At 48.4% G+C, this 27,392-nt stretch overlaps 10 protein-coding genes across 10 annotated transcripts; 4 read left to right on the top strand and 6 right to left on the bottom strand.

Annotated features, from left to right (window-relative positions):
* Positions 1–675: 675 nt before the first annotated feature.
* On the top strand, positions 676–5,494 carry LCP9604111_5988 (pentafunctional protein ARO1; the record flags this gene model as incomplete). The annotated part of the gene is made up of 2 exons (XM_039073858.1): positions 676–5,400; positions 5,468–5,494. The coding sequence occupies 2 exons, from the start codon at positions 676–678 to the stop codon at positions 5,492–5,494; spliced, it is 4,752 nt and encodes a 1,583-aa protein (XP_038928023.1).
* Positions 5,495–6,120: 626 nt separating this feature from the next.
* LCP9604111_5987 (uncharacterized protein) lies at positions 6,121–6,684 on the top strand (the record flags this gene model as incomplete). Its single annotated transcript, XM_039073857.1, has 1 exon — positions 6,121–6,684. One exon carries the CDS (start codon positions 6,121–6,123, stop codon positions 6,682–6,684), a length of 564 nt encoding a protein of 187 aa, XP_038928022.1.
* Positions 6,685–6,991: 307 nt separating this feature from the next.
* Positions 6,992–7,337, bottom strand: LCP9604111_5986 (uncharacterized protein; the record flags this gene model as incomplete). Its single annotated transcript, XM_039073856.1, has 2 exons — positions 6,992–7,276; positions 7,332–7,337. The coding sequence occupies 2 exons, from the start codon at positions 7,335–7,337 to the stop codon at positions 6,992–6,994; spliced, it is 291 nt and encodes a 96-aa protein (XP_038928021.1).
* A 21-nt stretch (positions 7,338–7,358) lies between these two features.
* LCP9604111_5985 (uncharacterized protein) lies at positions 7,359–8,417 on the bottom strand (the record flags this gene model as incomplete). Its single annotated transcript, XM_039073855.1, has 3 exons — positions 7,359–7,624; positions 7,678–7,957; positions 8,064–8,417. 3 exons carry the CDS (start codon positions 8,415–8,417, stop codon positions 7,359–7,361), a joined length of 900 nt encoding a protein of 299 aa, XP_038928020.1.
* A 527-nt stretch (positions 8,418–8,944) lies between these two features.
* LCP9604111_5984 (class I SAM-dependent methyltransferase) lies at positions 8,945–9,875 on the top strand (the record flags this gene model as incomplete). The annotated part of the gene is made up of 2 exons (XM_039073854.1): positions 8,945–9,073; positions 9,162–9,875. The coding sequence occupies 2 exons, from the start codon at positions 8,945–8,947 to the stop codon at positions 9,873–9,875; spliced, it is 843 nt and encodes a 280-aa protein (XP_038928019.1).
* Positions 9,876–10,038: 163 nt separating this feature from the next.
* Positions 10,039–11,822, bottom strand: LCP9604111_5983 (cytochrome P450; the record flags this gene model as incomplete). The annotated part of the gene is made up of 5 exons (XM_039073853.1): positions 10,039–10,182; positions 10,244–11,114; positions 11,168–11,292; positions 11,347–11,534; positions 11,591–11,822. 5 exons carry the CDS (start codon positions 11,820–11,822, stop codon positions 10,039–10,041), a joined length of 1,560 nt encoding a protein of 519 aa, XP_038928018.1.
* Positions 11,823–14,590: 2,768 nt separating this feature from the next.
* On the top strand, positions 14,591–15,946 carry LCP9604111_5982 (putative integral membrane protein Pth11-like; the record flags this gene model as incomplete). The annotated part of the gene is made up of 6 exons (XM_039073852.1): positions 14,591–14,726; positions 14,780–14,799; positions 14,848–14,884; positions 14,935–15,002; positions 15,056–15,426; positions 15,481–15,946. The coding sequence occupies 6 exons, from the start codon at positions 14,591–14,593 to the stop codon at positions 15,944–15,946; spliced, it is 1,098 nt and encodes a 365-aa protein (XP_038928017.1).
* A 359-nt stretch (positions 15,947–16,305) lies between these two features.
* On the bottom strand, positions 16,306–17,097 carry LCP9604111_5981 (sulfotransferase family protein; the record flags this gene model as incomplete). Its single annotated transcript, XM_039073851.1, has 1 exon — positions 16,306–17,097. One exon carries the CDS (start codon positions 17,095–17,097, stop codon positions 16,306–16,308), a length of 792 nt encoding a protein of 263 aa, XP_038928016.1.
* A 2,759-nt stretch (positions 17,098–19,856) lies between these two features.
* On the bottom strand, positions 19,857–20,456 carry LCP9604111_5980 (uncharacterized protein; the record flags this gene model as incomplete). The annotated part of the gene is made up of 3 exons (XM_039073850.1): positions 19,857–20,004; positions 20,056–20,370; positions 20,425–20,456. 3 exons carry the CDS (start codon positions 20,454–20,456, stop codon positions 19,857–19,859), a joined length of 495 nt encoding a protein of 164 aa, XP_038928015.1.
* Positions 20,457–23,071: 2,615 nt separating this feature from the next.
* On the bottom strand, positions 23,072–25,148 carry LCP9604111_5979 (stress-regulated transcription factor RPN4; the record flags this gene model as incomplete). Its single annotated transcript, XM_039073848.1, has 3 exons — positions 23,072–23,133; positions 23,198–24,265; positions 24,329–25,148. The coding sequence occupies 3 exons, from the start codon at positions 25,146–25,148 to the stop codon at positions 23,072–23,074; spliced, it is 1,950 nt and encodes a 649-aa protein (XP_038928014.1).
* Between the last annotated feature and the right edge of the window lie 2,244 nt (positions 25,149–27,392).

Genomic DNA, 27,392 nt, shown 5'->3' with positions numbered 1-27,392 from the left:
GCAGGTATTCATGTGTAAATAGCCAGGCAAAGAAGAATTCGAACTTCGGTGATTCACGGCGTGATGCCACGAGATATCACGGCCTGGGTAGGTAGCTACTATATATCGTTCTAAGGCTGATTTATATCCCTGTACTCTCTATTTGTAGGGTTCGCGATCGAATCAGGCGATGTCGGCTAAGTTGAAATTTGAGATCGAAATGTAGAAGTTGGCAAATTTTTATAGGACATTTGTTTCGTAGTCTGAATCGGAACTCATTAAAATTAGAAGCAAAGTTGCAGGTACATGTTTTTATGATATAAATCGTAAGTGATGACGTCCAAGGGCTTAACTATCATAGATCGATAGATTGAGTCACCGGGCGGTCAAGAAACTGCCCGCGACACCGGAGGGGCAGCAATACTCTTCTTCCTTTTCTGTCTAGTTGGTTCTTGACTTGGAGATTATATTCTCTTGATACACTACTGGCTCTTGGATAAGCTTTGTCCAGGTTGGTCAAACTCCTCTAATCATTCACTCTCCTCCAAATGATCGGTGTGCACCTTGTATCCCTAGATTCATTGTGGCCGGAAACAGATACAGTACCGTGAGTCAGGGTACTAACAAGCCACAGAATGAATTGAGCAGTCATTGAACTTCGCCATTACCAAGTCCTTATCTATATCCTCCTCCGCAATGTCTGAACCCACCAAGATCAGCATCTTGGGCCGGGAGAGCATTGTCGCTGACTTTGGTCTTTGGCGCAATTTTGTCGCAAAGGACTTGATCAGTGGCTTGTCCTCGACGACCTACGTCCTAATCACCGATACCAACCTCGGATCTCTCTATACCCCTACTTTCCAAAAGACTTTTGAGGCTGCCGCTGCTTCCATCACCCCACCCCCGCGGCTCCTCATCCACAATGCGGCCCCCGGAGAAAGCTCCAAGTCACGGCAGACAAAAGCCGACATCGAAGATTGGATGCTAAGCCAGAATCCACCATGTGGTAGAGACACAGTGATCATCGCATTGGGTGGTGGTGTGATTGGGGACTTGACTGGATTCGTTGCAGCAACCTACATGCGAGGTGTGCGCTTCGTGCAGGTCCCGACCACCCTCCTTGCCATGGTGGACTCCTCAATCGGAGGAAAGACAGCTATTGACACTCCGCTTGGTAAAAACCTTATTGGTTCTATCTGGCAGCCATCAAGAATCTACATTGATCTTGAGTTCCTCGAGACTCTCCCCGTCCGAGAGTTCATCAATGGCATGGCCGAGGTCATCAAGACTGCTGCTATTTCAAGTGAAGAGGAATTCACTGCCTTGGAAGATAACGCAGATTCAATTTTGGCTGCTGTGCGCAGCGAGCCAAAGGCTGGCCAAGGTCGCTTCGACGACATCCGGGATATCCTGAAGGCTAGAATCTTGGCATCAGCACGTCACAAGGCCTTTGTTGTCTCCGCAGATGAGCGTGAAGGCGGCCTTCGCAACCTGCTCAACTGGGGTCATTCTATTGGGCATGCCATTGAGGCGATCCTTACGCCTCAGATTCTTCACGGCGAATGTGTCGCAATCGGCATGGTGAAGGAGGCAGAGCTTGCGAGACACTTGGGCATCCTGAAGGGAGTCGCCGTTGCTCGTGTGGTAAAGTGCCTCTCGGCCTACGGCTTGCCCACTTCCATGAAAGATCCACGGGTTCGTAAGTTGACTGCTGGTAAGCACTGCTCAGTAGACCAGTTGCTGTTCAACATGGCTTTGGACAAGAAGAATGATGGTCCCAAAAAGAAGGTTGTACTCTTGTCAGCAATCGGCCGTACTCACGAGCCGAAGGCCAGTGTCGTCTCTAATGAGGATATTGGTGTCGTCCTTGCTCCCAGTATTGAGGTTCACCCCGGAGTGCCCAAGTCGCTCAATGTCACTTGCGCACCCCCCGGATCGAAGAGTATCTCAAATCGTGCCCTTGTTCTTGCTGCGCTTGGTTCTGGAACCTGCCGCATCAAGAATCTCTTGCACTCCGACGACACTGAGGTCATGCTGAATGCCCTAGAGCGACTCGGCGCGGCAACTTTCTCTTGGGAGGAGGAAGGTGAAGTTCTTGTTGTGAACGGCAAGGGCGGAAAGATCATCGCAAGTCCTACGCCTCTGTACTTGGGTAACGCCGGAACTGCCTCACGATTCCTCACCACTGTGGCTACACTCGCTACCCCCAGCAGTGTCGACTCGAGTGTCTTGACCGGCAACAACCGCATGAAGCAAAGGCCTATTGGCGACCTTGTCGACGCTCTTACCGTCAACGGTGCCGGTGTCGAGTACATGGAAAGCAAGGGATGTCTTCCTCTCAAGATCGCCGCTTCTGGAGGTTTTGCAGGAGGAAAGATCAACCTGGCCGCTAAAGTTTCCTCTCAGTACGTCTCCTCGCTGCTTATGTGCGCTCCATACGCCAAGGAGCCGGTGACGTTGAAGCTGGTCGGTGGTAAGCCCATCTCACAGCCTTATATCGACATGACGACTGCGATGATGAGATCTTTCGGCATCGACGTGAAGAAGTCTACTACCGAGGAGCACACCTACCACATCCCTCAGGCTCACTACGTGAACCCTGCTGAATATGTTGTGGAGAGCGACGCAAGCTCTGCGACCTATCCTTTGGCCATTGCTGCCCTCACTGGCACGACTTGTACTATCCCTAACATTGGTTCCAAGTCCCTTCAGGGCGATGCTCGTTTCGCAGTGGATGTTCTAAGGCCTATGGGCTGCTCCGTTTTACAGACCGATACTTCCACCACTGTTACTGGGCCTACTGATGGCGTTTTGCAGCCGCTGCCTAATGTGGATATGGAGCCCATGACAGATGCCTTCCTTACTGCCTCCGTTCTCGCGGCCGTTGCCCGGGGCAAGGGCTCAAACCACACAACTCGTATCTACGGTATCGCAAATCAGCGTGTCAAGGAATGTAACCGTATCAAGGCTATGAAAGATGAATTGGCCAAATTCGGCGTGGTGTGCCGTGAGCATGACGACGGGCTTGAGATCGACGGTATTGATCGTTCCACCCTTCGCCAGCCATCCGGTGGTATTTTCTGTTACGATGACCACCGTGTCGCGTTCAGTTTCAGTGTGTTGTCTCTTGTCGCTCCCCAGTCCACCCTTATTCTAGAGAAAGAATGCGTTGGTAAGACCTGGCCTGGCTGGTGGGACACCTTGAAGCAAATGTTCAGCGTGAACCTGACTGGAAAAGAATTGGAGGAATCCGAGCATGCTGTCTCGAGCGAAGTGGAGCGGAGCAGCGCCTCTATCTTCATCATTGGGATGCGTGGCGCTGGAAAGACCACCACTGGCAACTGGGTTTCTAAGGCTCTTGGTCGTCGGTTCATCGATCTTGATACTGAGCTTGAGACTTCCGAGGGTACGACTATCCCCGATATTATCAAGACACGCGGCTGGGAGGGATTCAGAGATGCAGAACTCGCTGTCCTTCGGCGTGTCCTTAAGGATCATCCTACTGGCTATGCCTTCGCTTGCGGCGGAGGTGTTGTTGAACTGCCGGAGGCACGAAAACTACTTACCGACTACCACAAGAGCAAGGGCAACGTGCTCCTCATCATGCGCAACATCAAGCTGGTGATGGACTTCCTCCAAGTTGATAAGACCCGCCCTGCCTACGTGGAGGATATGATGGGCGTGTGGCTACGACGTAAGCCTTGGTTCGAAAAGTGCAGCAACATCCAGTACTATAGTCAGCACTCGACCTCAACGGAGCTAGCCCTTGCCTCGGAGGACTTTACCCGCTTCATGCGGGTAGTCACTGGCCAAATAGACAGCCTTAGTCTCATCAAGAAGAAGAAGCACAGCTTCTTTGTCTCATTGACTCTGCCTGATCTCCAACCATCGGGCGATATTATCACTGAGGCTTGTGTCGGGTCTGATGCTGTCGAACTGCGGGTCGACCTGTTGAAGGACCCTTCAGTTGACGGCGATATTCCCTCGGTTGACTACGTCATGGAACAAATGTCTTTCCTTCGCCGTCGTACCACCTTGCCGCTCATCTTCACCATCCGCACCAAGAGCCAAGGTGGCCGCTTCCCCGATGATGCTCATGATGCGGCAATGGAGCTGTACCGACTAGCGTTCCGTTCTGGGTGCGAATTCGTGGATCTTGAGATCGCGTTCCCCGATGCAATGCTCCGTGCCGTTACTGAGATGAAGGGTTACTCTAAGATCATCGCCTCGCACCATGATCCCAAGGGCACTCTATCGTGGGCCAACATGTCCTGGATGCAATCCTACAACCGTGCTCTTGAGTACGGCGATATCATCAAGCTCGTCGGTGTTGCCAATACCCTTGATGATAACACTGCCCTTCGGAAGTTCAAGACACGGGCTGAAGAAGCCCACGACGTGCCGCTAATTGCGATCAACATGGGCGACAGTGGCCAGCTCAGCCGTATCCTGAACGGCTTCATGACCCCTGTGTCTCACCCCAGCCTTCCTTTCAAGGCGGCACCTGGTCAGCTGTCCGCTGCAGAGATTCGTCGTGGTCTTTCCCTGATGGGTGAGATCAAGGCCAAGAAGTTCGCTATCTGCGGTTTCCCTGTCTCCGGCTCGCGGTCTCCCGCTCTTCACAATACCCTCTTCGCCAAAATGGGTCTACCCCACGAGTACTCTCGTCTGGAGACTGCCAACGTCGAAGACCTCAAGGAGTTCATCCGCGCCCCTGACTTCGGTGGCGCCTCGGTGACAATCCCCCTTAAATTGGATATCATGCCCCTGCTCGACGAAGTCGCTCAGGAAGCTGAAATTATCGGCGCCGTCAACACCATTGTGCCCGTCCCCAACGGCGACAAGCCCCCTCGTCTGATTGGTTACAACACCGATTGGCAAGGTATGATCCGATGCATGCGGAATACAGGAATTTACGGTTCCAGCGGCAACGAGAGTGCTGTTGTCATCGGCGGCGGTGGTACTGCCCGCGCTGCCATCTTCGCCCTCCACCACATGCACTTCTCCCCAATCTACGTGGTGGGCCGTGACGCCAGCAAGCTCGAGGGTATGGTCTCGACCTTCCCGACCACCTACAACATCCGCGTTGTAGACAACCAGGCCCAGCTTGACACCGTTCCCCGGGTCGCTATTGGCACGATCCCCGCCGACCGTCCCATCGACCCTGCCATGCGCGAGACGCTCTGCCACATGTTCGAGCGCGCTCAGGAGGTCGATGGCACTCTCATCGGCAAGTCTCCCGACGCTGGCAAGCACCGTGTTCTTCTTGAGATGGCCTACAAGCCTACTGTCACCGCCTTGATGCAGCTGGCATCTGATGCGGGTTGGAGTACCATCCCTGGACTGGAGGCTCTTGTTGGACAGGGTGTGCACCAGTTTGTTCACTGGACCGGTATCACTCCTTTGTACCATGAGGCAAGAGTAAGCAAACACCTTGATATACCCATACTCTCTAGCTCCGTTACTAACATTCACTGTCTTGATTTAGGATGCCGTCATGGGTACTGCTGAATGATCATGAACGCATCCTGAATGTCTCGGGATTTTCTCTCCATCTTCCATATTTGACGCCATACCATGTTCCAATGTACTAGCGGTGGGTGTCGGGTTACTAAAAGCATTCAACAAAATTTGTCCTGGCTTACATCTTGTTTTTCGTGTTCATACAGTAGCTCTCATTTACATATTCCATTTGATTGTATCATACTCCATATTACGCTTTGTGTAGAGAAGGCAAGATGGAAAGACACCATGGAGAGAGGAAGGAAGATCAACTAGGTGAGCAGTGAAAGAACATCTGTAGATATATTGTTGTCATTCATGGCATCTTAGAGACAGGATCAGTCCTTGTTTTGATCTCAACTGCGTGGTAGGTTGGCTATTCACCATCCTAAGTGCACTACATAGGCGCTTGCTCTCTGTCTTGATATGCACACGTCCATACCTTCCTCGACACTTGTCTTCTCTTCTAAGGTCATCTCTCCCTTTTTAACCTTCTTATTCTCTTTCGTATCTTATTCCCTTCTTCCATCAACCATCTATTTTCTCCCCTGGTTTCCACCCCTTGTCTTACCGAGCTGTAAGCTCATCCGCCTTTCCACCTTTCGAGAAACTTCTCTAAAACAACACTTCTGATGCACAATGAGTGACAGCGAAGCTCAAGCCACAGGTGCACCTGGCACAAAAACTAACCCAGGCGCACGAAACAAGCGCGACTGGGATGAAGCTTGTTTGGAGAACCCTGCCGATGAGGATCAGCCAACCCATCTGCCCGAGCTAGGCACTTTCGGCATATTCTGTCCCCTCGCACCTCTTAAAGACAGAGGCGGTTTTGACGAATGGTTTACTGCTGTCGAGCAATGTCTCCGTCCTACCAGCCTCTCTGAGTTCAACGGCCCAGAGGAATTCATCAACACCTTGGCATATCGCTACAAAGTGAACAGAGAACTCCAGGGAAACATCCCCCCATACACCGCGCTTATCATGATGTTTCGGGAGCTGCAGTATCTGCCTCGATTCGATACAATCAATATCTGGAACAATGAGCTCTGTCTACTCAAGGACCCAGCTACAACTATCACATATGGCGACTTTCTTGTGTACAGCTCTGCGATGCAGACTGAGGCCCGATGCCAGGCTACACCAGTTTTTGTCTTACATGGAGGCTGGCACATCCTCAACCCACAGATCTATTTGATGTTTTAGCTGAGAATCCCTATTTGCACACCTGTTTAAACTATGTACTTCGGGTATAGCGCCATTTGAGTGACATTTATCGCTTGTGTAATTCATGATGGTTCCTGTAATATCATTAATAGCATAAGGCTATTATTCCATAGCTTTGGAATACTTATGCAGCGGTTGAGTATGGTACATATCGAACTGCCACCTTTCTTCTGTTCACCCACTATTTGCTCATCTCTGCCTCATTCCCCCAGCCCTTTCATCACAGCCCCTCCATCAGCCACTCGTCGTATAAGAGTTTCAAAGCCGTCGCCCAGTCCTCGGGGTTTCACTGCAAGGCCATCCGAAGCCACCACAAGAACCAGAACCCTTCTCTGTCTTTCCCTTCAACCTTCTCAGCAAGCCTCTCAAAAATGATGTCTGGAATTGGGACTACTTCCTTCCAATTGCCTGACTCATCCCAGTAGACCGAACTGAGGTGTCTCTGTTCCCGGAATTCAGGTGGCGGAGGGCCTAGCAAGGCAACCAGTTCCGCCATATGAACTCGGTCATCAAAGACGCCATCTGGATTTTTGCCACTGATAAGGGTGCGAGGGCTAACAATGTCCCAGGCCTAAATATAAAATTTTAGCATTTTCTCGTTAAAAAGGTTAGAATATTCCACTCACGACCATGACAACATTCCATATATCCACCTAATAACCCCAGTTCGATCTCAACATCACTTCAGGAGCTCTATAAGCGTTTGGCATGATATCATCACTATGTCCTTCGTCGCCCAATCCTTCCCCAAAATCAGCGAGGATCGGCAGCCCACCTTTTGGAAGGAAACCTAAGCTCTTGTAGATTGTTCGGTTTTTGAGCATTTTTCTAGGTGATGGATCTGCAACTTCAGCTTCCTCGAATCGGGTAAGAACGCTTGTCTCCGGTCCAGGAAGTAGTAAGTTCTTCAGCTGAATATCTGTAACAGTGTTAGGCCTATGATATGAAGTCGTCAGGCGGATTGATCATTACCAGTATTGATGATATGGCACTCCGAGTGCAAGAAGTCTAATGCGATAAGTAGCTGTCGGATACCGGGCTTCATCTCATCAAGGCTCATTTTGTGCCCGGAGAACATCTTCACTAGAATATCTGTACTCGTTCCGAGAGGCTCGTGAACAAAACAGATATGACGGCCATGAGGACCCTGTATATAGAAATGGTCGATAAGTTTGCGAACGAAGTTTCTGCCAGGATGGTTTGTTTCCACCAGGTTCATGTGCTCGTAGATGTGCAGCTCTCGCTCGCAGGCCTGGTTTTAGCCTGTTACGTAAACCTTTAGAACAACATATATTGATGCACTGGTTCAAGGAATGCTATCAGAACCATATCATCTGGTTGGGCTGAAGCGAACCCACCACACCTACAGCAAGCCAAACTGTAGAGGTTACTCCGTATCCTATTTTGGCAATTGTTTGATACCGACCATTGAATACTTCGCCCTGGTTGACGGGATAATAATTCTCCGGTTGATAATCCGACAGTGTCTCTTCCTCAAGCTCGATGGATTGGTCAAGCAATTCGAGTCCCGAGGTAGGGAACACTTTCGGGGTGCATGTCCACTGCGGCGGCGACATAATTGTTCGATGCGACACAACTATGGCTCTCGGACTAGACCGTCGGGGAATTCGGTAACAAGGAATGGAGGGTAGAGACGTAGTGAAACCCCGATGGGCGGCAATAGTCCAGGCGTTTCGCACGGCTCGCATCATGATGTTGAGTGCAGAGAAAGACTTGGGCAGGTTCGACGCGTAGGTAAATGCGGTAACGCAAAGATTCATTCATAGGCATGCAAGTAATCTACCAGGAGGCCATGTTCTGTATTAAGGGGGTTACGACGGTGTAGTTATAGCGCGTAAGGTCGCATGCCTGCATTTAATGCCTGAATGCCTGGTTTTTGCCTGATCTTAGACCCCCGTTGACAACTAGAATACGAGGACCAGTGGGATTGACACCGACAATGACTGCTTTAAAGGTCAGAAACGGCTGTATAGCGAGCACAGGCAAGGATCGCTATGTGGAAGCGAAATCAGCCTACAGGCTTGTTTCAACCGCTAAACCCCCGAAGGAACAGTGAGATCTAGTCCATACTGCAAGGCCACCTGCGATACTCGGCAATGATCTGCGACCAGGTCTCTTAAGGCGTGCCTCTCACTACAAAAGGCAGCCATGATAGCAATACATTTATTCATCTATCATCATCCCCTGTGATACCTACTCCCTCCTTCGAAGAAGAATCATGGGGTCCGAGAAGAAACCCGAATGGTATCAGCAGGAGGTCCAGAGCATCAACCCCGAGGCCCAGAGGCTGTTAGAAAGCTACAGCGGCTTCCATCCGGACGAAATCCTCCCGCACGTCTTGAAGCTCGTACGCGGCAACTTGCTTTTCCCTTGTTTTTTTTTTTTTTTTTGAGTCTCTCAAATAGCTAACAATCATTAATATCTCCAATCCGTAGCGCGACGAAGCCTACTCAATCTTCCACTATCCATGTATCGGCCAGTTACGCTTCCTCACCTTCCAGCTACCCCACCATCCAGTCTACCAGCGCATACTGGCCCGTCTCCGCGACGATCCAACCGCCGGAATCCTCGAGGCCGGCTGCTGTTTCGGTCAGGAGATCCGTTTCCTTGCCGACCAGGGCATCCCGGGCGAGCAGCTCTACGGATGTGATATAGAGCAACCGTTTATCGATCTCGGATACCAGCTCTTCCGCGATCGAGACCGTCTCAACGCCACTTTCGCCGTGGGAGACCTGAGCTCGCCCGACTGTCTGGACCACGCGAGCCCGATTTTCCAGAAGTTAGCCGGGAAAATCGACGTCGTCTTTGCGAGCTCGCTCTTCCACCTGTGGGACTATGACCAGCAGGTCCGCGTCGCGACGCATATGGTCCGTCTCTGTCGCCGTCGACCCAGCTTGATGATCGTCGCGCGTCAGTTAGGGAATACGCTGGGCGGATCCTATGCGATGAAAGACGTCGCGGCAGGTTCTAACTACCGACATAATGTCGAGACGATCAAGGGCTTCTGGTACGATGTGGGTCAGGCGACGGGGACGCGATGGAGCGTCGAGGCGGGGCTATATATCGGCGAGGAACTGGCCAAGGTCAAGAATGCCGCGTGGGCAAATGAGAACGATCGCATGCTTTGGTTCTGCGCGACACTACAATAGAGAAACACAATATAGGTATATGGATGGCAATGACTCAGAACCGGGAAATTGATATTGAATTTTTGAGAAATGAAAATTTTTGAGCTGTATCCTGTGCAAAATGGAATGTAGCGTTTTTTAGACCGGCATTATCTTCCGGTCTGTCTGTATGTAGACCCAACCTTCAATCAAGCCTTCCCTCGGCCTTCACCTCTGACCGGGGAGAGATGGTCAACCACACGTCTCTCCAGTAGCTAATACCACCTTTGGTCATGAGCTTAGCCTCGGGCTTACCCTTTACAGTCTCCGGCTTGTATTGACGGAAGAACTAGACGATAAATCAGCACTCGCCCCAGGATAGCACGTAGCACAGCCGGAAAAAGACTCACCTGCAAAGGACCCTTGAACAACTCCATCATAGCAATATCCCTCCCTAAACAAACACGCGACCCATACCCGAACGAAAAGTTATACTTATTATACAACTTCGCCTTCTCAGCATCCAACCACCTCTCCGGCTTAAACTCCTCGGCATCATCCCCATAAAGCCTCGGATCCCGATGCACCAGGTACGGGTTACAGGTAACCTCCGTGCCCGCCGGTGCAAAGCGACCATAAAGATCGAGCCCCGGCTCAGGGACATAGCGGGGGAAGATATTCGGCGCAGACGGACACAGACGCATAGTCTCCTTCACACAGCCAACATAGAAAGGCAGGTGCTCCAGGACCTCATTGTACTGTGGCATATCGGAGATGAGACCCTTGCGGGCGGAGTTATCGATTTCCGCCATCATACGCTCGTACGCCTGCGGGTGGGTCATGAGAAACTGCACCATGGCCTGGAAGGCGGTGCCGGTTGTGTCAGCGCCAGCGAGCAGGACTAGCAGGACCTCGGCGCGGATGTACTCCAGATCGAGGGGCTTTCCGTCTTCTGTGAGAGCATCGAGGAAAGTCTGGAGCAGGTCTGTGCGGTCGGTTTTCTTGCCGTTTTCGATCTCCTTGATGCGCTGGTCGATGAGCCGGTCGCGGAAACGCATTAGCACGCCGATGCCGGAGTTGTCTTCTGGTTTGGCTACGAGGTACTTTTTCAAGAAGGTGGTTTTTACCCATGAGGTGAAGGGGTGCAGGCGGGCTAGGAGACCGAAGGCTGGGAGGCCGTCGTGGAAGCCTTGGATTAGGCCGCCGATGTCTTCGCCTTTTTCGATGAAGCCGAAGGGCTCGCCGAAGCCAATTTCGCTGATGATGTCGTAGGCCATGTAGCTGGTTGTTTTGTTAGTCGGAGCATTGTTTCATTTGGCGCGTGCGCTGCTTACACTGCCCACCAGGCGAAGTCGAAGGCTTCGCCGCTCTTCGCGAACTTTTCGTTGAGCCTGGTGGTCCATTCGGTGATGCGCACATCAACCAGTGGCTCCATTTGTTTGATGTTGCTGAAACTGTACTATTTTGAGGGTCATTTTTTGATATCTGCAATTGAACTCGCATATCGTCATACCGGTCCGGCAACGTGCTTTCTGAACACGGCATGGGTCTTATGAGACCTCATGTTGAACAGAGACTCGGTCTCACCAAAGCTTCCGGTAATGTAGTGTCCGGTCTTGTCTGCATTGCGGTGGTAGACTTCCGGGAGCTTTTCATGATCGCTGACCAGCAACAATGTTGGGGTGATCCGAACAACAGGGCCTAATATGTCCACTTGTTAGAAAGCCATTTCTTTCGGATATATAATCAAGACCAACCATATTTCTTAGCAAGTGCATAAACAGTTGGTACCTCGGTCTCCTGCAGATTATGCCATGCGATCCAGAGACGAGTTACAGAGCCCCAGAAAGGACCGGGGAATTTCGCGAGCGGACTAAAGAAGCGATAGTAAATAACTTGCCAGGCAAACTTGAGCGTGACATAGGCCACAAGACTCAAAATGACATTGGTCACCGTCACCAGTGACAGGACATTTTCTGCAAGACCCATGACGGATTAGGGATGCAGATGCATGGAGGACGAAGACCTGAGTAATCCCTCCGGAAATGAAGGACCGCGGATGAATATTCGCACTAAACAGCATATTCGTTGTAGTAGTAAGGGCCCAAAGGTCATTGGCCAAGGCTATGTCGAGCTAACAACACCTGACGATGCTGGTATTTGCCTGGAATCAAGCCTAGACCAAACCTGGGCTCAACGGTTGGAATATCCTCGGCGTGTGACAGCTCGTGCATCTGGCCCCCTTGGTGCTAGTCCTTGCGCTAAGGGCATCGGTAAATCGTCGAAGGATTGCGACTCCGCTTGCTAAGGAATCGCGTCTTTGGGCTGATCCACTGTTGCGGTTATTCCTGGAAAACACACATCCCGTCGTGATGTGCCTAGTAGCCTAGAATAGTAAAGATATTCTGAATATGGAGAAAGACGTTGCCAACTGTCAAGGGGCCGTGCGGGTTCGGTGCGCGCCGTTCAGAGGCGCCGTTGCCCACGAACATAAAACAACCAGCGCAGGGGATTAGTTGCTCGGCAGTTTCTCACCGGGTGTGAGTCAAAGCCTTTCAAGGTTCTCTAGGGTCATTTGCACTGGGCCAGACCGGAATGACGGAGTACATCGCACTAAGGTGGAGCGGGAGGCTGGCGTTCTCCACTACAGATAGCCAGTGTTTCTCACTGGTCTCTGTCCTCATATGGAGTCGACTAAATAAAGTTGCAGATGATGGCTCTCGTGCGAAATTTTCCTCAACCCGGATTACAACAATCGTGGCAGGAAATCGGAATATCTCGGCTGTCACGATAATTCTAATAAATTCCAGAAGTAGGTATCTTTTGTAGGGAATTCCATACAAAAGTCACAAAGGATTCGAACCACAACTACACAAAGTAAAAGATCGTGCCATATAATCTATATGTATAGTGTTTTTCCATGAACGGTCCAATCGGAGTATGTTCCATTATTTTTGAGTTAGTTGAGTGTTGGGGAAATCGATATCGTAGCTTTTCTATGGTTGTACCTTTTGTATGCAGATGCCATACAAAAGGTACCTAGTTTCAACATTTAGAGATGAGGGAATTAATATCGTTGACTAGTCAGGGCACCAACGCGGTAGGAGACTCGGAACGAGTTAGACTCCGACTTTTGATTCTCCACTGGTTTCCCAAAAAGGGGAAAAGATAAAATAGGTTTATTGTATGAGACAGACCAAGCCCTAGTGATCAACTATTTGCTAAAGCGGATAATTTCTATGGTTGCACGGAGTATACGGAGTATCGTGCTTCTTAATCCTGTTGGCTTGGAAGCACTTCTAGTAGGATAAAAAATTGCTAGTCGATCTCTAAGAATATTTGCGAAAAGGCTCTTGATATGTACAACATAGGATATGTACGCAGTAACTATTAAAGTTCCATTTCCTCACACTTTGTACCTTGAAGAATGTGCAGTGTAGGTTTTTGATGTCATATGAGATGCACCGATGCTTCACATTCTAGTTAACTAGTTAACCTAGCCAATCTCGCTTAATAAGAAGTTATTAAACGACCCACTTTCCGCTCAGAACGGGCTCGGAAGGCAACTGGAGTCGTCCAGATCGAGGTGAGGCTTCAAACTATGGGCCATCCATCGTCCGTTACTCCGTCATATTCCGTAATTAGGCGCATAGACAAGAGCTCCCCGGGTTCTGGATCGTTTAGATCGGTGAGCTCCTCCTCTACATTATTAATATCTGGGAGGATTCGTCTAAATTTTTAAGCAATGTTCCGCTGGGTTTGCTATGTTCTAGTTGCTTTTGTCCGTCGGAATTAGGGTTATCGGGACTATACAAGCACAATATCACTCCGTATAACGTATTCACTCTAGGACATACTAGTTACTATTTAATATTAGTATCAAGATATTGATCAGCATCGAACATCTCGATCGCATGAGAACAAAAATAAATCAGATCTCTCCACCTCGGCGGGAACTCACGGACTCTCGTTTTCTATTCTTCCATGTTTTTCCTGCTTCCTTATTGGCTATAAGGATTTTCTACTTGGTGAACTTTCCAATAATTAGAAAATGATAATAATCGTCTTCGAGACAAATGTGTCGACCCACGATACTTGTTCGAGCCAATCCAACTCGATCAGGTGTATGTCTTTACTGCCTATACACAATGACTCATTGTCCCGGAACAAAGGTTCCTATAAACGATTGCTGCTTCATTTGTCAAAGCATGATTCAGTTGCACCTACAACTAGAGATATCTGAGTGACAAATCATAGCGCTAGAAAACCCACCTTAGGGCTCTTCCTGTTTTTCGTAAGTGGCTTGAGACTGGGAGCCTACCCATAAATGGCATGCGTATTTTAGCCCGAATAGGTCGATGAATGTCTTTAGTTGTGGGGATAGTCTGTCTCGTGTGGCTTCAGAAGTGTTACGATGTTTTCTTCTTTTGTGGCTTTTTTTATGGTATACAGTGGATCTCCAAGGCTACTAGATCCATGCAGGATTCACATCCGTAGTGTGCGCAGACTTTTATTCAAACTAGTACCAGGGGCATTAGGGATAAATATGTGTAGTATAGCCCATAAGCTGGGGTACCGCTAATCATTCATTCTTTTTTTTTCGTTTATGCTTACACTAATCATTTGATCATTCGTTCTCGATGGGATATGTGAAACAACTATCTATACTATTCATCTAGTCTAATTCCTTCTTTACGTCAACTCACGGTCTTTTCTCTCTCTTTTTATTTCTGCTTGTATCATCCATATTCCTCGCCATGGCTGGTGCCAATGGTTCTCAAGGCCCTATGGTCGTGGGCGTCTGTGTGGCCTTTGCCACCTTGACCTTCGTTGTGTTGGCTCTTCGTCTCTTCGCACGCCTTTATGTCTTGGGCCAAATGGGCGTTGACGACTGTAGGTAGATTATGCTTGATCTATTTTACCAACACCATACTGACATCTTCCAGACCTCATTATTTGCGCTTGTGTAAGAGACATTGACATTGTCATTACAATATCATACTAATGGAAATAGGCGTTGTCATGGGCATTTATAGCTGTCGTAATCATCGGTATGTTCTAGCTTTTCCTACGACTTTTTGCAGCAACTAATACCAATTAGCGGTCAAACATGGACTTGGAAAACATTTTGCGGATGTCGACCAGACCAAGATCGTCGACTATTCTTTTGTAAGGATGCGTATCCCGAAATTGTACAGCATTGCATTTCTAACCTTCCCCAGGCTGTCTGGCTGAGCTCAATGTTCTATCTCGCAACACTTGGATTCGTCAAAACCTCCGTCCTGTGGTTCTATACTCGCCTCGGAGATCGCTATCTCACTCGCCTATCCTGGGTTATGATGGGAGTAATCGCAGCACAAGCCATCTCATTCGTTCTCGTGGCTGCATTCCAATGTCGACCCATTAGCATGGCCTGGACTGGAACTGGAACTGGAAAATGCGTCAACATCAACATTTTCTATCTATGCAACGCCGCCTTGAACATCGTCACCGATCTCATGACTTATACCTTGCCCGTCAAGGTAATCTTCCATCTCCAGATGCCTCAGAAACAGAAGTTTGTCCTGGCATTTATCCTCTGTCTTGGTCTTTTGTAAGTCTACCCAAGTACCTCCGCCTAGATGCTTGCTAACGGATTAATCTACAGCGCTTGCATCTCCTCGATCATTCGAATTACCTACATTCCTGCCATGCTTAGCTCGAAGGACTCCACCTACGTCATCAGCGGTTCCATGTATTGGTCTGTTATCGAAACCAACGTCGGCATATTCGCTGCCTCAATCCCGTCATTCAAGGCGATTGCATCCCACTTCGTGCCTCGCTTCATCGGCGAATACAGCAGTGGGAATAAGTATAACCCATGGTCAAGCAACAACACTTCTCCGTGGTATGCATCTAGATTCTCCAAGGCCAGGGATCCCAACAGCCTCACTATGTTCACGGTCGACAGCAAGGACGATGATCCCATGGGTAACAACATTGGCGGGGCCAACTCCAGCAAGGAGCGTATTATCCCCAAAAACAGGATCTTTACTCACACGAAGATCGAAACTACCTTTGAAATAAATGATAGTGGAAGGGAAAGCTCGGCATCGCTCGAGCGAACTGGTTAATGATGTCGGATTTATGCTTACGAGTTCAAAAGTTGGCGTACAAAATTTTATTTGTGACATTTAGGCAATTCATTTCATTTCATATATTGTAATGCATGTTCCAAAGGACATATATATCTTATTCTGTGTAAATGGCTATGTAAATGACTGTATAAGCCGATCTATCGTAGTGAGTTTTTGCCTGATGCTCCACCTGGGCCTGAAGAAACCAACATAATCCAATGTATGCAAGTCGCTGAATGTTGGAGTTTGACCAACCAAAGAGTTTCCAAAATCGCACAATTCAAAATACCAACTCCGCAACCAAATGATCACCTCTTATCCTTCAATCACATGTATGCAATTGTCTCGCCCTCGTCTCACCTCCACATGCGGAAAGCCGCCACCCCAACACCAAACACAGCAAATATGCAAGCCCAGTGCGCAAGACCCCTCCGTAAATGATGATTAATAGACCTCTCAATAGCCTCGGAATCATTGATACGGGGAAACGGCACCCCAACTGGAACCTCCAAACTCAGAGCCTCGCACAACGGCCCCCATCCATCCTTAACATCAAAGAAAACCAACCTATCCGCAGGCACGACCTCCTTCAGCCAAGCAATATGGCTCGCATAAGTCTCCCGACCATGCTGACCAGCAACACCACCATAAAGCCTCTCCCACAGCGCCGCCAGCAAATACCCATACGGGATGAAATGTCTCAACCCGTCCAGCGGGAGCAGGACAGCACGCGCAAACCAAACGCCAGTCAAACTCTGCACGTGGAGCATACTCTTCTCCCATGAGACGGGGTCGCGGGTGGTGCAGACGACCTTGGCATCCGGGTACAGCTCCATGAGTTCCGGGACGAGCTCGGAGCCTGGGGAGTCGGTGATGGCGACGTAGCCGGCCAATTGGTGGCGCAGGAGGGTGAGCATATTTTCCCGCCTTGCGCTGTCGTCTTTTTTGAGCCAGTTTTGCAGAATTGGCATCCAGCTTTTTATCTCTCCAGGTGGGCCTTTCGATATTTGCGTGCCGCAGTGGTACACCGGTCCGTTTAGGAGGATTTCTAGCGCTTCGCTGAATGATGAGGTCCCGGTGCGTGGTAGCCCGGCGCCGATGACTTGAATTTGCGCGCCCGGTTGTGGGACGGAGGCCTTTTGGCCCATTTTGTCTGTATAGGGTGGTTTGTTGGGTTGGGTTGGTGTGGGCTTGTGGTTCGTTTCAGGTTGGCTGAGTGACCCTCTTTTTTTTCCTTCTTTTCTTTTTTCCCCGACACTGGCTAATTTGCTTGTTTGGGGATGTTCGGGGTTATGAAGGCAGAGAGTCTTATTTATGCTGGGGAAATCAACAGGATTGGAGTTGATTTATGTTTCTTTGATGGATATAAATGCCAGATAGGAGACTCCCGCTCTTTGGCCCCCACTTTGGAGTTCCGCTCCCCCAGGATGATCGGCGATGGGTTGAAGTCTTTAAATTATAACTTTGAGTCGAGGATATGAAGCCCAGAGTGTAACACTATATGCGTTGATTGTAGGAGCACGTAAATCAAGCACTTCCACTGTGTCTGAGTGTCGTGTAGAGCTGGTGATGTCGGTGATGGCCTGAGGCAGCGGGAAGTTGCACCACAGCATGAAACTCTTGTGTTTGAGAATAATGAATTGTGTGATCGAGATAGGCCTGCTTGTACTCGATCAAAACGAGAGTACCCAATTAAACAGAGTAAGTTGGCATGGGGACCAATATGTAGGGCTATTACCAAACTTGGGAAAATATTGGGACTGTTTTCTACCAGTAATTTAGAGGATATCGCAATACCTCTGCTGATATGAAGTTTGAATAGTTGGGGTTTTAATGCGATTCATGAAACAATTACAAAAGTACATCTAGATACCAACAAGGTAAGAGGTGATATATATCCAGCACATCCTCCATATAAAGGTTTAATTATTTAGGAGAGACTTGAAGAAAGCTATACAAAGTCCAAAAGAAGACATGCAAGCAATGGCTTGAGCTACAGTCAATGTAGAATCCTATATGATACCGCAAATTTACCGTGAAAGCGAAGAACGCAAAAAAAAAAAAAAGATAGACATAGCATGTCCTGGTTTCGATCCAGGGTCCTATTGTGAGTTAGTTTGATGTTTATGAGTCAAATGGGTTCGGTGAAACGTACCTCCGGGTTATGAGCCCGGCGCTCTTCCCCTGAGCTAACATGCTCATGGGATGTAATCCAGCACCCGCGAAAATCATATATCCCTACTTTGAGATATAAAAATAATAAATAATGTTTACGAAAGGTGAATAACCTGTGTAAGTCTAATTGAGTAGTAAGAATTATCTACAGAGTACTAGTCAATATATTCTAAAAGTGAAGCTAGTACCCCATAAATTATTAGATGATGAGGTACTTTTGTATAACATATGTACTAGTAGCTACTATATATAGAACTCGAAATTCTCGAAAACATGATACATATTTTACCCAAGGCATATATCTTCCACCAATCAGCATGTTAGCTCAGGGGAAGAGCGCCGGGCTCATAACCCGGAGGTACGTTTCACCGAACCCAATTTGACTCATAAACATCAAACTAACTCACAATAGGACCCTGGATCGAAACCAGGACATGCTATGTCTATCTTTTTTTTTCTCGTATCTTTTTTATTAGTGCGCTGCTTCAAATCTGTACTTTTTTCGCGCCAAGAAACTCCACTGAATTGCACGTGTCATGGAGATTCCTTCTTTGATGTTCTAACTCTACATACTCAACGTCACTTGCCTCATCAAGTCATTGTTATCAGCTATATAAGTTAGTCTGACTGGTTAATTTCTGCAACATGGGATCTCTTGGGGAAACAACGGACGATATAAAGGGATATCCTACACTGACTTTGAAATACCAAAATTGGATCCGACTAAGAATCCGTTGGCTCTTCGCAACTTTTCTGAACTCTGAAAATTATAGTTTTAGAATATCAAGTGTACCTATTTCTTCCTATAATATCACTATTTGGTCTATTCAAAGACCCAGTAACAAACCAGCGTCTCTTGAATCTCTGGCTTTCTTCTGCAGAATAGCCTTCCAGAGTGTCCACGAGTGTGTTCATTTTTCGTAAATTGCACTCTCCAGCCGCCTTTAGCCAGCAATGAAAACCTCCATGGCTATCTTGACTGCGGATAGAAACCCCCAAGCGGGTAGCAGGATCTGTTTTCAATGCCGAAAGAGAATAAGCGTGTGGGTGTGGAGTCGGGGTTAGATGATGTTGGAGAATAACTTCGTCACCGTCATGGAGATCAAGCCCAAGTGTTTATGAAACAGTGAACCTGAAACTACCAGCTCTAACCTCAGTTTGATGGTTTCCATGATTTCCGGAATGCAATGTAACGAGAGCTTTGGCCCCTTCGAGGTACTGCTTAGCCATGCTAGCTTTCTTTTTACCCCAGGTGTCCTGTGCCTTAAGGATACGCTCTTTGTGAAGATCCCACCAGTAATTTCTGATCCCGGGGTCAGGTGAGTTTCGTATGTCGTTGAACGCATCCCTGGTTTGTTCCGCCCATGCCCGAATAACTGAATCCTCAGATGTAAGGTATTGTTGAAAGGTTGATCTGCCGCCAATTGCGTCGGTGATATCTTTGTTCTCTTGAGTATCAGTGAATCCTTGCCATAATGGCAATGCAACATTGAGATGATTACCCGACCATATAGCGTTTGTGCTTTTCGGCAACCAGGAGCCTAGGTGAAGGGAAGTCAGTGTTTGGAATTTTAGGCACATCCACATCTCTGCTAGGTTGAGAACTAGCTGCGTTTTAGTGGAAAATGGGGCGTCGAGAATAGCCAAAGTGACAAAGGCTGATTTCATATCCACGGCAGAGTCCCACACTGCGTAGTGTAGACCTCTATTCTTCCAGCGATGTCTAGGGTCTTTATGTTTCCGGATCCTCAAGACACAGCACACATGCTTGTCCGACGTAAAGCCAAAACCGTTTCGTCGTTTCATCCTCTCTCCATAGAATATGAAGATATACACCAGCTTCTTTTTTCGTTTCTGTATCCTGTCCAATTTCCAAGAGACTATGAAGGTTTTATTAGCAACTTTTCTCTGCATTTCGAGGTCAAACTTGCCTGATCAGGTCGAATTTGCCCTTTTCACAAATATTCTTCACGACTGGGCTCAGACTGTCTTCGAGTATTCTAGCAATATCGAACTCCTCTAGCACAGAGGAGTACCTTTCGCTCATTTCGAGGCGAACATTTGAAATCAAATGCTCTAGGATGGAGGTCCGATCAACGGGTCCTAGGTTCAAAGTCTTATTTAGAATGCCGGCCACCTCAGTCCAGTTTCGTCGTTTGGCATTTGGAATTTCATTGGGTGGTGATCTTTGTGGCGAGCGGTCCTTTTTCGATGCATAGCGCTTTGGGCGAATCCTGAGACGGGATCTTTTCAGTCAGCACCGTAATGAAGAGTAGGCGTTAGAATAACAGCGCACATACCTTACTATGATCGTCAATAAAATCAAGATCATTCATCGGCGTCACGTTTGTAGGGCGTGAGCATCTCAGATACCCTCCACTTCGTCCCCCATGGGATTTCCCTCTGCAGTAAATGGCAGTATGACCAAAACTCCCACATCGATTACAAAATCTGCAGAGACATTCGTCATATCCCTCCATTAGGCACCTGCAATATCTGTATCCCGTAGACATTTCAAGGTCTCGAGGATCATAGGGAAACAGATCCTCAGGCCACTAGAATGAGACAGGTGGGTTAAGTTGAAGTAGGTAGAGCAAAAAACAGACGCCGCGAAAATTGGAATGATGGAGGATACGACGAGTCTGTATGTCAATAAGGGATTTGGTCAATGTAGAGAATGGTGCATCAGGACCGAGAATCAGTTGAAAAAGCAACAAGCGATCCGACATATTTCCGGATGATCAGGCAGCGATGGGGCCTGAAGGCGTCGACTCAGTGATGAGAAAATGTATTCGATAGACACAACAAGAATTGTATTAAATGACTGGGAAGGGCCAGGGAGCTGGGGTAGCTTGACGTGGACGCCAGATGCCGCAACGATTAAGGAAATAATGGGGATTTTATCAAAAAAATTCCTCCATGGGGAGATACTCAGCTCCGGATGCGAGCGAGGGATGCAGAGTCAGAGTTGTTATGATATCGTTGGAATACACCAAAGGTCGCACTGAACTGTGTAATGCTTCATACATACTTGTCTATAGCCGATCAGAGCACGTTCACGTGTAGAGTGATATAGGCGCCTTGTCTCGTATTAACATATGCAGTCGAGCATGCACATGCATGAGACAGAGCATAGGCCGTTATCTTTGAAGTCCAGGGAGAGTTGAGATAGCAATACTGCCGGGCGGTACCGAGTAATACGACTCACGTTTCACATCTCATATGACTCCCTCGATGATGCGACCACGCAAGGGATATAGTACCGGTGCATCGCAAAAGAACTAACTGAAGTCAAAATAAGCCGCCAAGCCATCTATCACACCACCGATATACGAACTCCTATGTAATAAATGAGGAACGCCGATTGTACGGCAGATTACGTTAAAAAACAGAAGTTCGTCCTCAGCCACACACCCACCATCGTTCCACCTCTCCACCTCCCCACCCCCCAATACACAACGGTATTGAAGACCCACAGCTATCAAGCCATGGACCCACCGATGTATATCACCCTGTTTATCATTTCTTGTCTATCATTTTCAGGGTGCACAACGTAAATATACCTATACGGCTTATTATTGGTATATGGTAAACGTTAAGATAGATACCCACAATTGCAGATCGATAGTTTCAAATACGTACAAAACGCTCGAATAGCTTCAATTGACATTAATGACGATAACAACCAAAGATAATGACAGCAACATTCACACCCAGTAAAAGATAGGAGATATGGCATGACACTCCCGGAGGCACATCGGTATGAAACTCCATATGCATTCAAAATACCAACTCCATCAAAAAAAGATGGGACCAGAATCCTGAAGGGGCTAGAATTGTGCTTGTGCAATTCCTGTACGTCGACACTCGAAAACCCAAACCAGAAATCCCACCAGTACCGGGTACCAGGATGGTGGTAAATCGCTTATCAGGCCAGAGTTTGGATGCGCTCGGGATTGTTCCAAGGCTTTCTGGGAACCGGCTACGCAATGGTGGGATCATACTCTTGGCCTATATGGATTACTTGCACGTCCGGCTTGTTCTAACTTCTTGTTGGCATTGAAGGTACAGTGTACAATGTACAATGTGTTGATAGGTAATGTAGGTAATTTCTATTGTTGATGCAATACGGAGAGTACGGAGCGGAGTACGGAGGACAATATATGATCAGCGCGAATCGGGACTCATCCGTAGGGGATGTTAATTAATTGCAATATACAACATGCAATGTTCAAAACTTTGCTCGTGGTGCATTGGTATTTTTGTCAACTTTAATCGGTCTACGATACACAAGATACATTCAGACAATGTACATCTATCTGCAACACATGCATAGATTGTTAAAACAGTCCCTAGTTATGGCTGGCATATGTGGGTAAACATGCAGGTTTGATGCAAGTGGGTACGAGGATTCAAGTCTATCCCTTGATTATCTCAAAGTAAGAGGGTGTTTCACGATTACAGTGGAGTGTGGAGTAGTGCGGAGGGAGTGTGGAGAGTGATATACATATGTATCATTTCCAAATTCATGTCATATCCAAGCTAATATACATTTTTTTTTAGAGGAATGTACTATAGTACAAGAGGGACACACTGTACTGGGGTCAAAATGCAGCAACACCATGTACAACAGAAATGTACAACACCAAACCCGTTTGTTTTCCCGGCCAAATGGCATAGACACAAAATAGAGGGGGAAAACACGCAAAATGAAAAAAACACACCGACCAATGCTAAAAGGGGAACCGCATGTAAACAAATCATCAACGTAAAATCGTACACATAATAAAATCGGAAGCCGCATAGTGATACAGTTCATGAGAATTAGGGAGCTGAATCGTCATGATGACGAAGCCCCGGATTTTTGGTGGAGCCCAGTGGGTCCACCATGGGTCCACCGATGACGTTCGGCATGCCGATCCGGTGACTATGACGTGGAAGGCGCTCTCAGTCTCTCCTTCTGCGCTGCTTGCCTGGCCAGTCGATCTCGGGATGAACCACTCGCATATCTGTAATTAATGTAATTAGTGTATGACCAACTTAAGGGGTGAAAGCGAAAAGGGGAAAACTTACGTCTTGTCAAAGCATCGTTTCGGCTGAAGGTCTTGTCCTCGTTACAGATGTGGCAGCGCACCTTCTGCTTTCCAGCAGTGTGAATCGTATGCTCGTGCCGTGTAAGATCGTAAGGCCGGGAGAAGATAGAATTGCATGCTTTGCCTGTAGACGGGTTGATGCGTTCGCACTTGTGCGGGCCAGCCTGGGAGTTGCGGAGCGAGGTATCGCGGCTGACAAGGTGGCCGCCCGGTGTAGTTTGTCGGTGCGCCTCGCGCTTATGTCGCTGGAGTCTAGAGGGAGAGTCGAAGCGGTCTGTGCAGTTGTGATATGTGCAAGTGTAGGTGCCCGCATCCGAAGACGTGTTGTCGGGACGAGGAATGCTCTCTGTAATGGACATATTCATTTGACTTGGAGGCGAGCTCTCGGTAGATTCCACTGCTGGGAGCGAAGGGAAATCGGTACCCTGCGGCAAGAGGTTCTGAGGGCGATGCATCTGAGGTTCAGAGAATGCGAACTGTGGCTGGGCCATGCTAGGTGTCGAATACTGAGGGAATGCTTCCATCGGTCGCATTGGGCCAGTATCGCGGCGCAAGCCAAGCGCATCACCCAGGTTGAAATCAGCCTGACCCGGAGGGAACAGAGGAGGCATGGAATCATCGTTGTCTTGGAAATCCAAAACCGCATCCTTGGGGGACATAGTCTTGATATCTCCAGTTGTGGTCTGGTCCATGTTCATTCCGTTCAACCCATTCATTGCGTTCTGTCCCATGGGGACGCTGGTGGCCATCTGGGGCTGCTGGAGAGCGTTGTTACTCATATCACCGGCGAATGGGGAAGAAGTACGGAAAGGTGAGCGATCCCGTCTGCCGCCAGGCGATTGCGAACGAGCTGACAAGTGTCCTTGGTTAGCAGCTTGAAGACGATCGGCAATGAAATTGCGCGGGTTGAGGTGATTCTGTCCCATTGGCTTGGACATCTGAGGCGCTGCCATGATGGCGGGGTTGTACAATTCGTCTTGGTAGATATCGGAAATCGTTCTGTTCAGCTTGGGGACTCCAATTGACATGGCACCATTGGCATTGTATTCTGGAGGATCGAAATGTAAGTACTGGTCCATCCATAAATCAATATCAGAAATTCGATTCTCACCATTGGTCATCGACTTGGATGCATCGTCGAGTTCATCGAGGGTAGTCTGCGGAGTCACCGGTGAATTATGGCTCATCGATGACGCCGATGGAGCCAGGGAGTAGTCGTTCTGCATTTGCTGCGGTGACTGCTTCTGTTGGTCCATGATCGCTTTTCTCATGGCAGACTCGGCCTCGGCATTGTGACCATCTTGGGAGGAGGGATCGAAACTTTGGAATGGAGTCGCAAGGAATGAGTTCTGGAGAGGGGTTTGCACCGGGGTGGGTAGCGGCTTGTTGGCGCTGTTTGAGCGGCGGTGGTAGTTGTTGGCGGGCAACCCTGCGTGAGCTGAGCGCGAGGATGCCGAGGGTGAGGATCGCTTTTGCACACCGGGGTATGGGATGCGCGCAGGGCTCAACAACTGCAGGTTGCTATCCCAACCCTGGTTACTAGCGAGCGGCTGTTGTACCAGCATGGGCGTATAATATTGCTGAGGATATTGCGACAGGTAGTGCGATGGTGAATTAGAACCCTGGATGTCGTATGACGGGTTATATGAAGACGCTGGGGTCATCGAAGGAGCCCCGAAAGACTGACAGTCAGACGTCTGCGGGTAAGAAGTCGAGAAGGTCGGAGAGGAGAAAGTAGGCGAGGGAGGTGCGGAAGATGGCGGGGAGAGCTGTACACTGGGGTGGCACTGGAACGGTGACTGCAAACGAGACTGATCGTAGTGCAAGGCGTTCTCAGAATAGAAATCCGGTGGGTATTGGTCGTCTTGTATGATGATGCCCTCAGGGTTGTATGGATCGGTGATGAGACCCTTACGTGGGTACATAAGCATTATGTTATCACGGTGTTGGGGGACGTCAGAAAGTGGGTAAGTGTTCGCCACCGGGGAAAGGCGAGCTTTTATAGAACCCGACGGCACAAGATCCGATTAAGATTTCCTGATCAATTGTGGCCGTGCTTTTGAAGAAGTCTGGTTTGGCGACTTTGGTTCAAAGCTTGAGGTAGCGAAGAGTCTGGAAACGTCGGGAGGCTGATCGAATGGTAAGAGTAGAGGGCTGGAACTTTAATAGAGACGACTATGGTTGAGGTGAGTTTGGTTCTGGAGAATGACTCGGCCGGAGGAAAAGCGAATCTTACTTGATATGATGATCTCAAGAGTCAGAATAATGATTTGGGGGGGGGGGTATGAGTAATGAAGTTGAAAGATGGGAGGAAGTTGGAGTTTAATAAAGAGCGCCTGTACTAGATGACCTCACTAGCTCGGTGACCCCGAACAAGTATTTACGGTATTGACCAATTTGGCGTGATTTTTATTATTTTATTTGTACCCAAGTGCGAGACTAGTCCGCATCGGGACTGGATTCGTATCACCACATACACCCATTTCTACCGAGTCCCACTGATCTGATCTGCTCTTTCCCTTGGTGAAGTTTGTGGCTTTCGGTATACAAAAGCCACACGGCTCCACCATACTATATTCTATGTCATTGGGCTTTTGGGTGTCAATGGGAATTGTTGGAGATCTGCATATTTAATAAGGATTACTTTTTTTTAAATTTCTGTAGGACATTTCCGGGAGTATTCAGCCAAGGTTTGCAAGACATCGCTTAGAAAAGACAGTAAAAAATCAACTAATCGGTCGCATAGTCTAGAACTAGCTCCGATTTGCACTCGGGTGACCAGGGCCATAATTTGGAAAATGGGGGTGGAGATGCCGAGGAGGAATCCCTAGGGCTGAGCCACACCTTAGTTTGTTTTGGTGTCCATTTTCGCGTAACTGAATTTTGGTTGGGAACTAACGATTCGGCCTTATGTGCTATTTCCGGTGAGTCATTACTCCTCGAATGCCCAGAAATATACAACATCGAAATGGACGGAGTGTTGTTCAGCCGAGGTCCATTCTTAGTTCCTCCGTACACTTCCAAGGTTTCTGTAAATACTAGCCACATCGAGATCAAGCCATGTGGCTGGTGTCCAATGGTTCGGTCCCAACATTCATTCCTGCACAACATCTGCAAAGCACATTCCTCTTGGTTCTTCGTACTCGGACCCAACTATTCCAAACCTCGGATAACTCAGGATTGTGGCTGCGAAATAATATTCTCCCAACTTGCGATTGTCTTACTCCGATTGTCTAGGATTGTCTCGCGATGTCTCCCCACTACCCACCAATCGGCGGATTCCGCTCGCAGTTCGACAGACGCGATAGTCAGCTGACCATCCTCCGTACATCTCATGGCATGATAAGCTGAATTTGGAAACTGGTCCATGGATCTTGTTTGTGTATAGGGACTTGATGACCAGCTGACCCCAGATCTTGAGTCACCACCGGTTATTTACTTTACTTTTAATTTACTTTGACTTTATTTTTGGGCTAAGGGCTACTCTCCATGTCTCAAATTTGTTCCCCAAGCGCTTGGCTATTGGACTAAGCTCACAGGCTCGGCGGGAAATGCCCAACCTGAGCTACACAACAATCCCATCCGGCTCTAATATATGGTCACATGGTCTCTTTACTGTGGGGTGATTGCCTTAATTTTCCGGTCTACACGGAGTACTGTCGATGATTCCATGACTCGATCACATGTGAATCATATGTTTTCCCCTTTGACTCAAAAATTGTTGCGATAAAATTAGAGTACATATTTGATTTGATCGGATCCCTCCAGGATACTCCGTGCTAAGTTGTTAGCGGGCTTTGTAGCACGCGGAACACCATGGGTAGCGTGGTATGTACGGATACTGCGGATTACATTTCGAAATTTTCTGTCTAGCGCTGTCATCTTCAACCGTGCATATGCACATGGCTTGGGCACTAAATGCCAGTGCATCAGATTGCAGATCAAGGGCCTCCGAACCGAGCAGCACCGGCAAACCCCGGGTTTCCAGCTTGGATCTCGTGTAGGCGCAAGAACAGAGGCCGCAGCAATAGTCCACCAGATGCCATGTGACCCCCCGAGGATCTCCCTTTGAAATCCACTAGCGCGAAATAAATCCGACCGGCAGGTTCCATTTTCTCGGTCTGGACGCGCGAACTCGGGTCCGGGGTCTGCCGTATTTACCGAACAGTCTGGCC

This window comes from Penicillium roqueforti (assembly GCF_015533775.1).
Source record: "Penicillium roqueforti strain LCP96 04111 chromosome Unknown scaffold_15, whole genome shotgun sequence".
Lineage (NCBI taxonomy): Eukaryota > Fungi > Ascomycota > Eurotiomycetes > Eurotiales > Aspergillaceae > Penicillium > Penicillium roqueforti.
The sequence above is the reverse complement of the archived record's forward strand: the minus strand, read 5'-3'. Positions and strand labels throughout refer to the sequence as shown.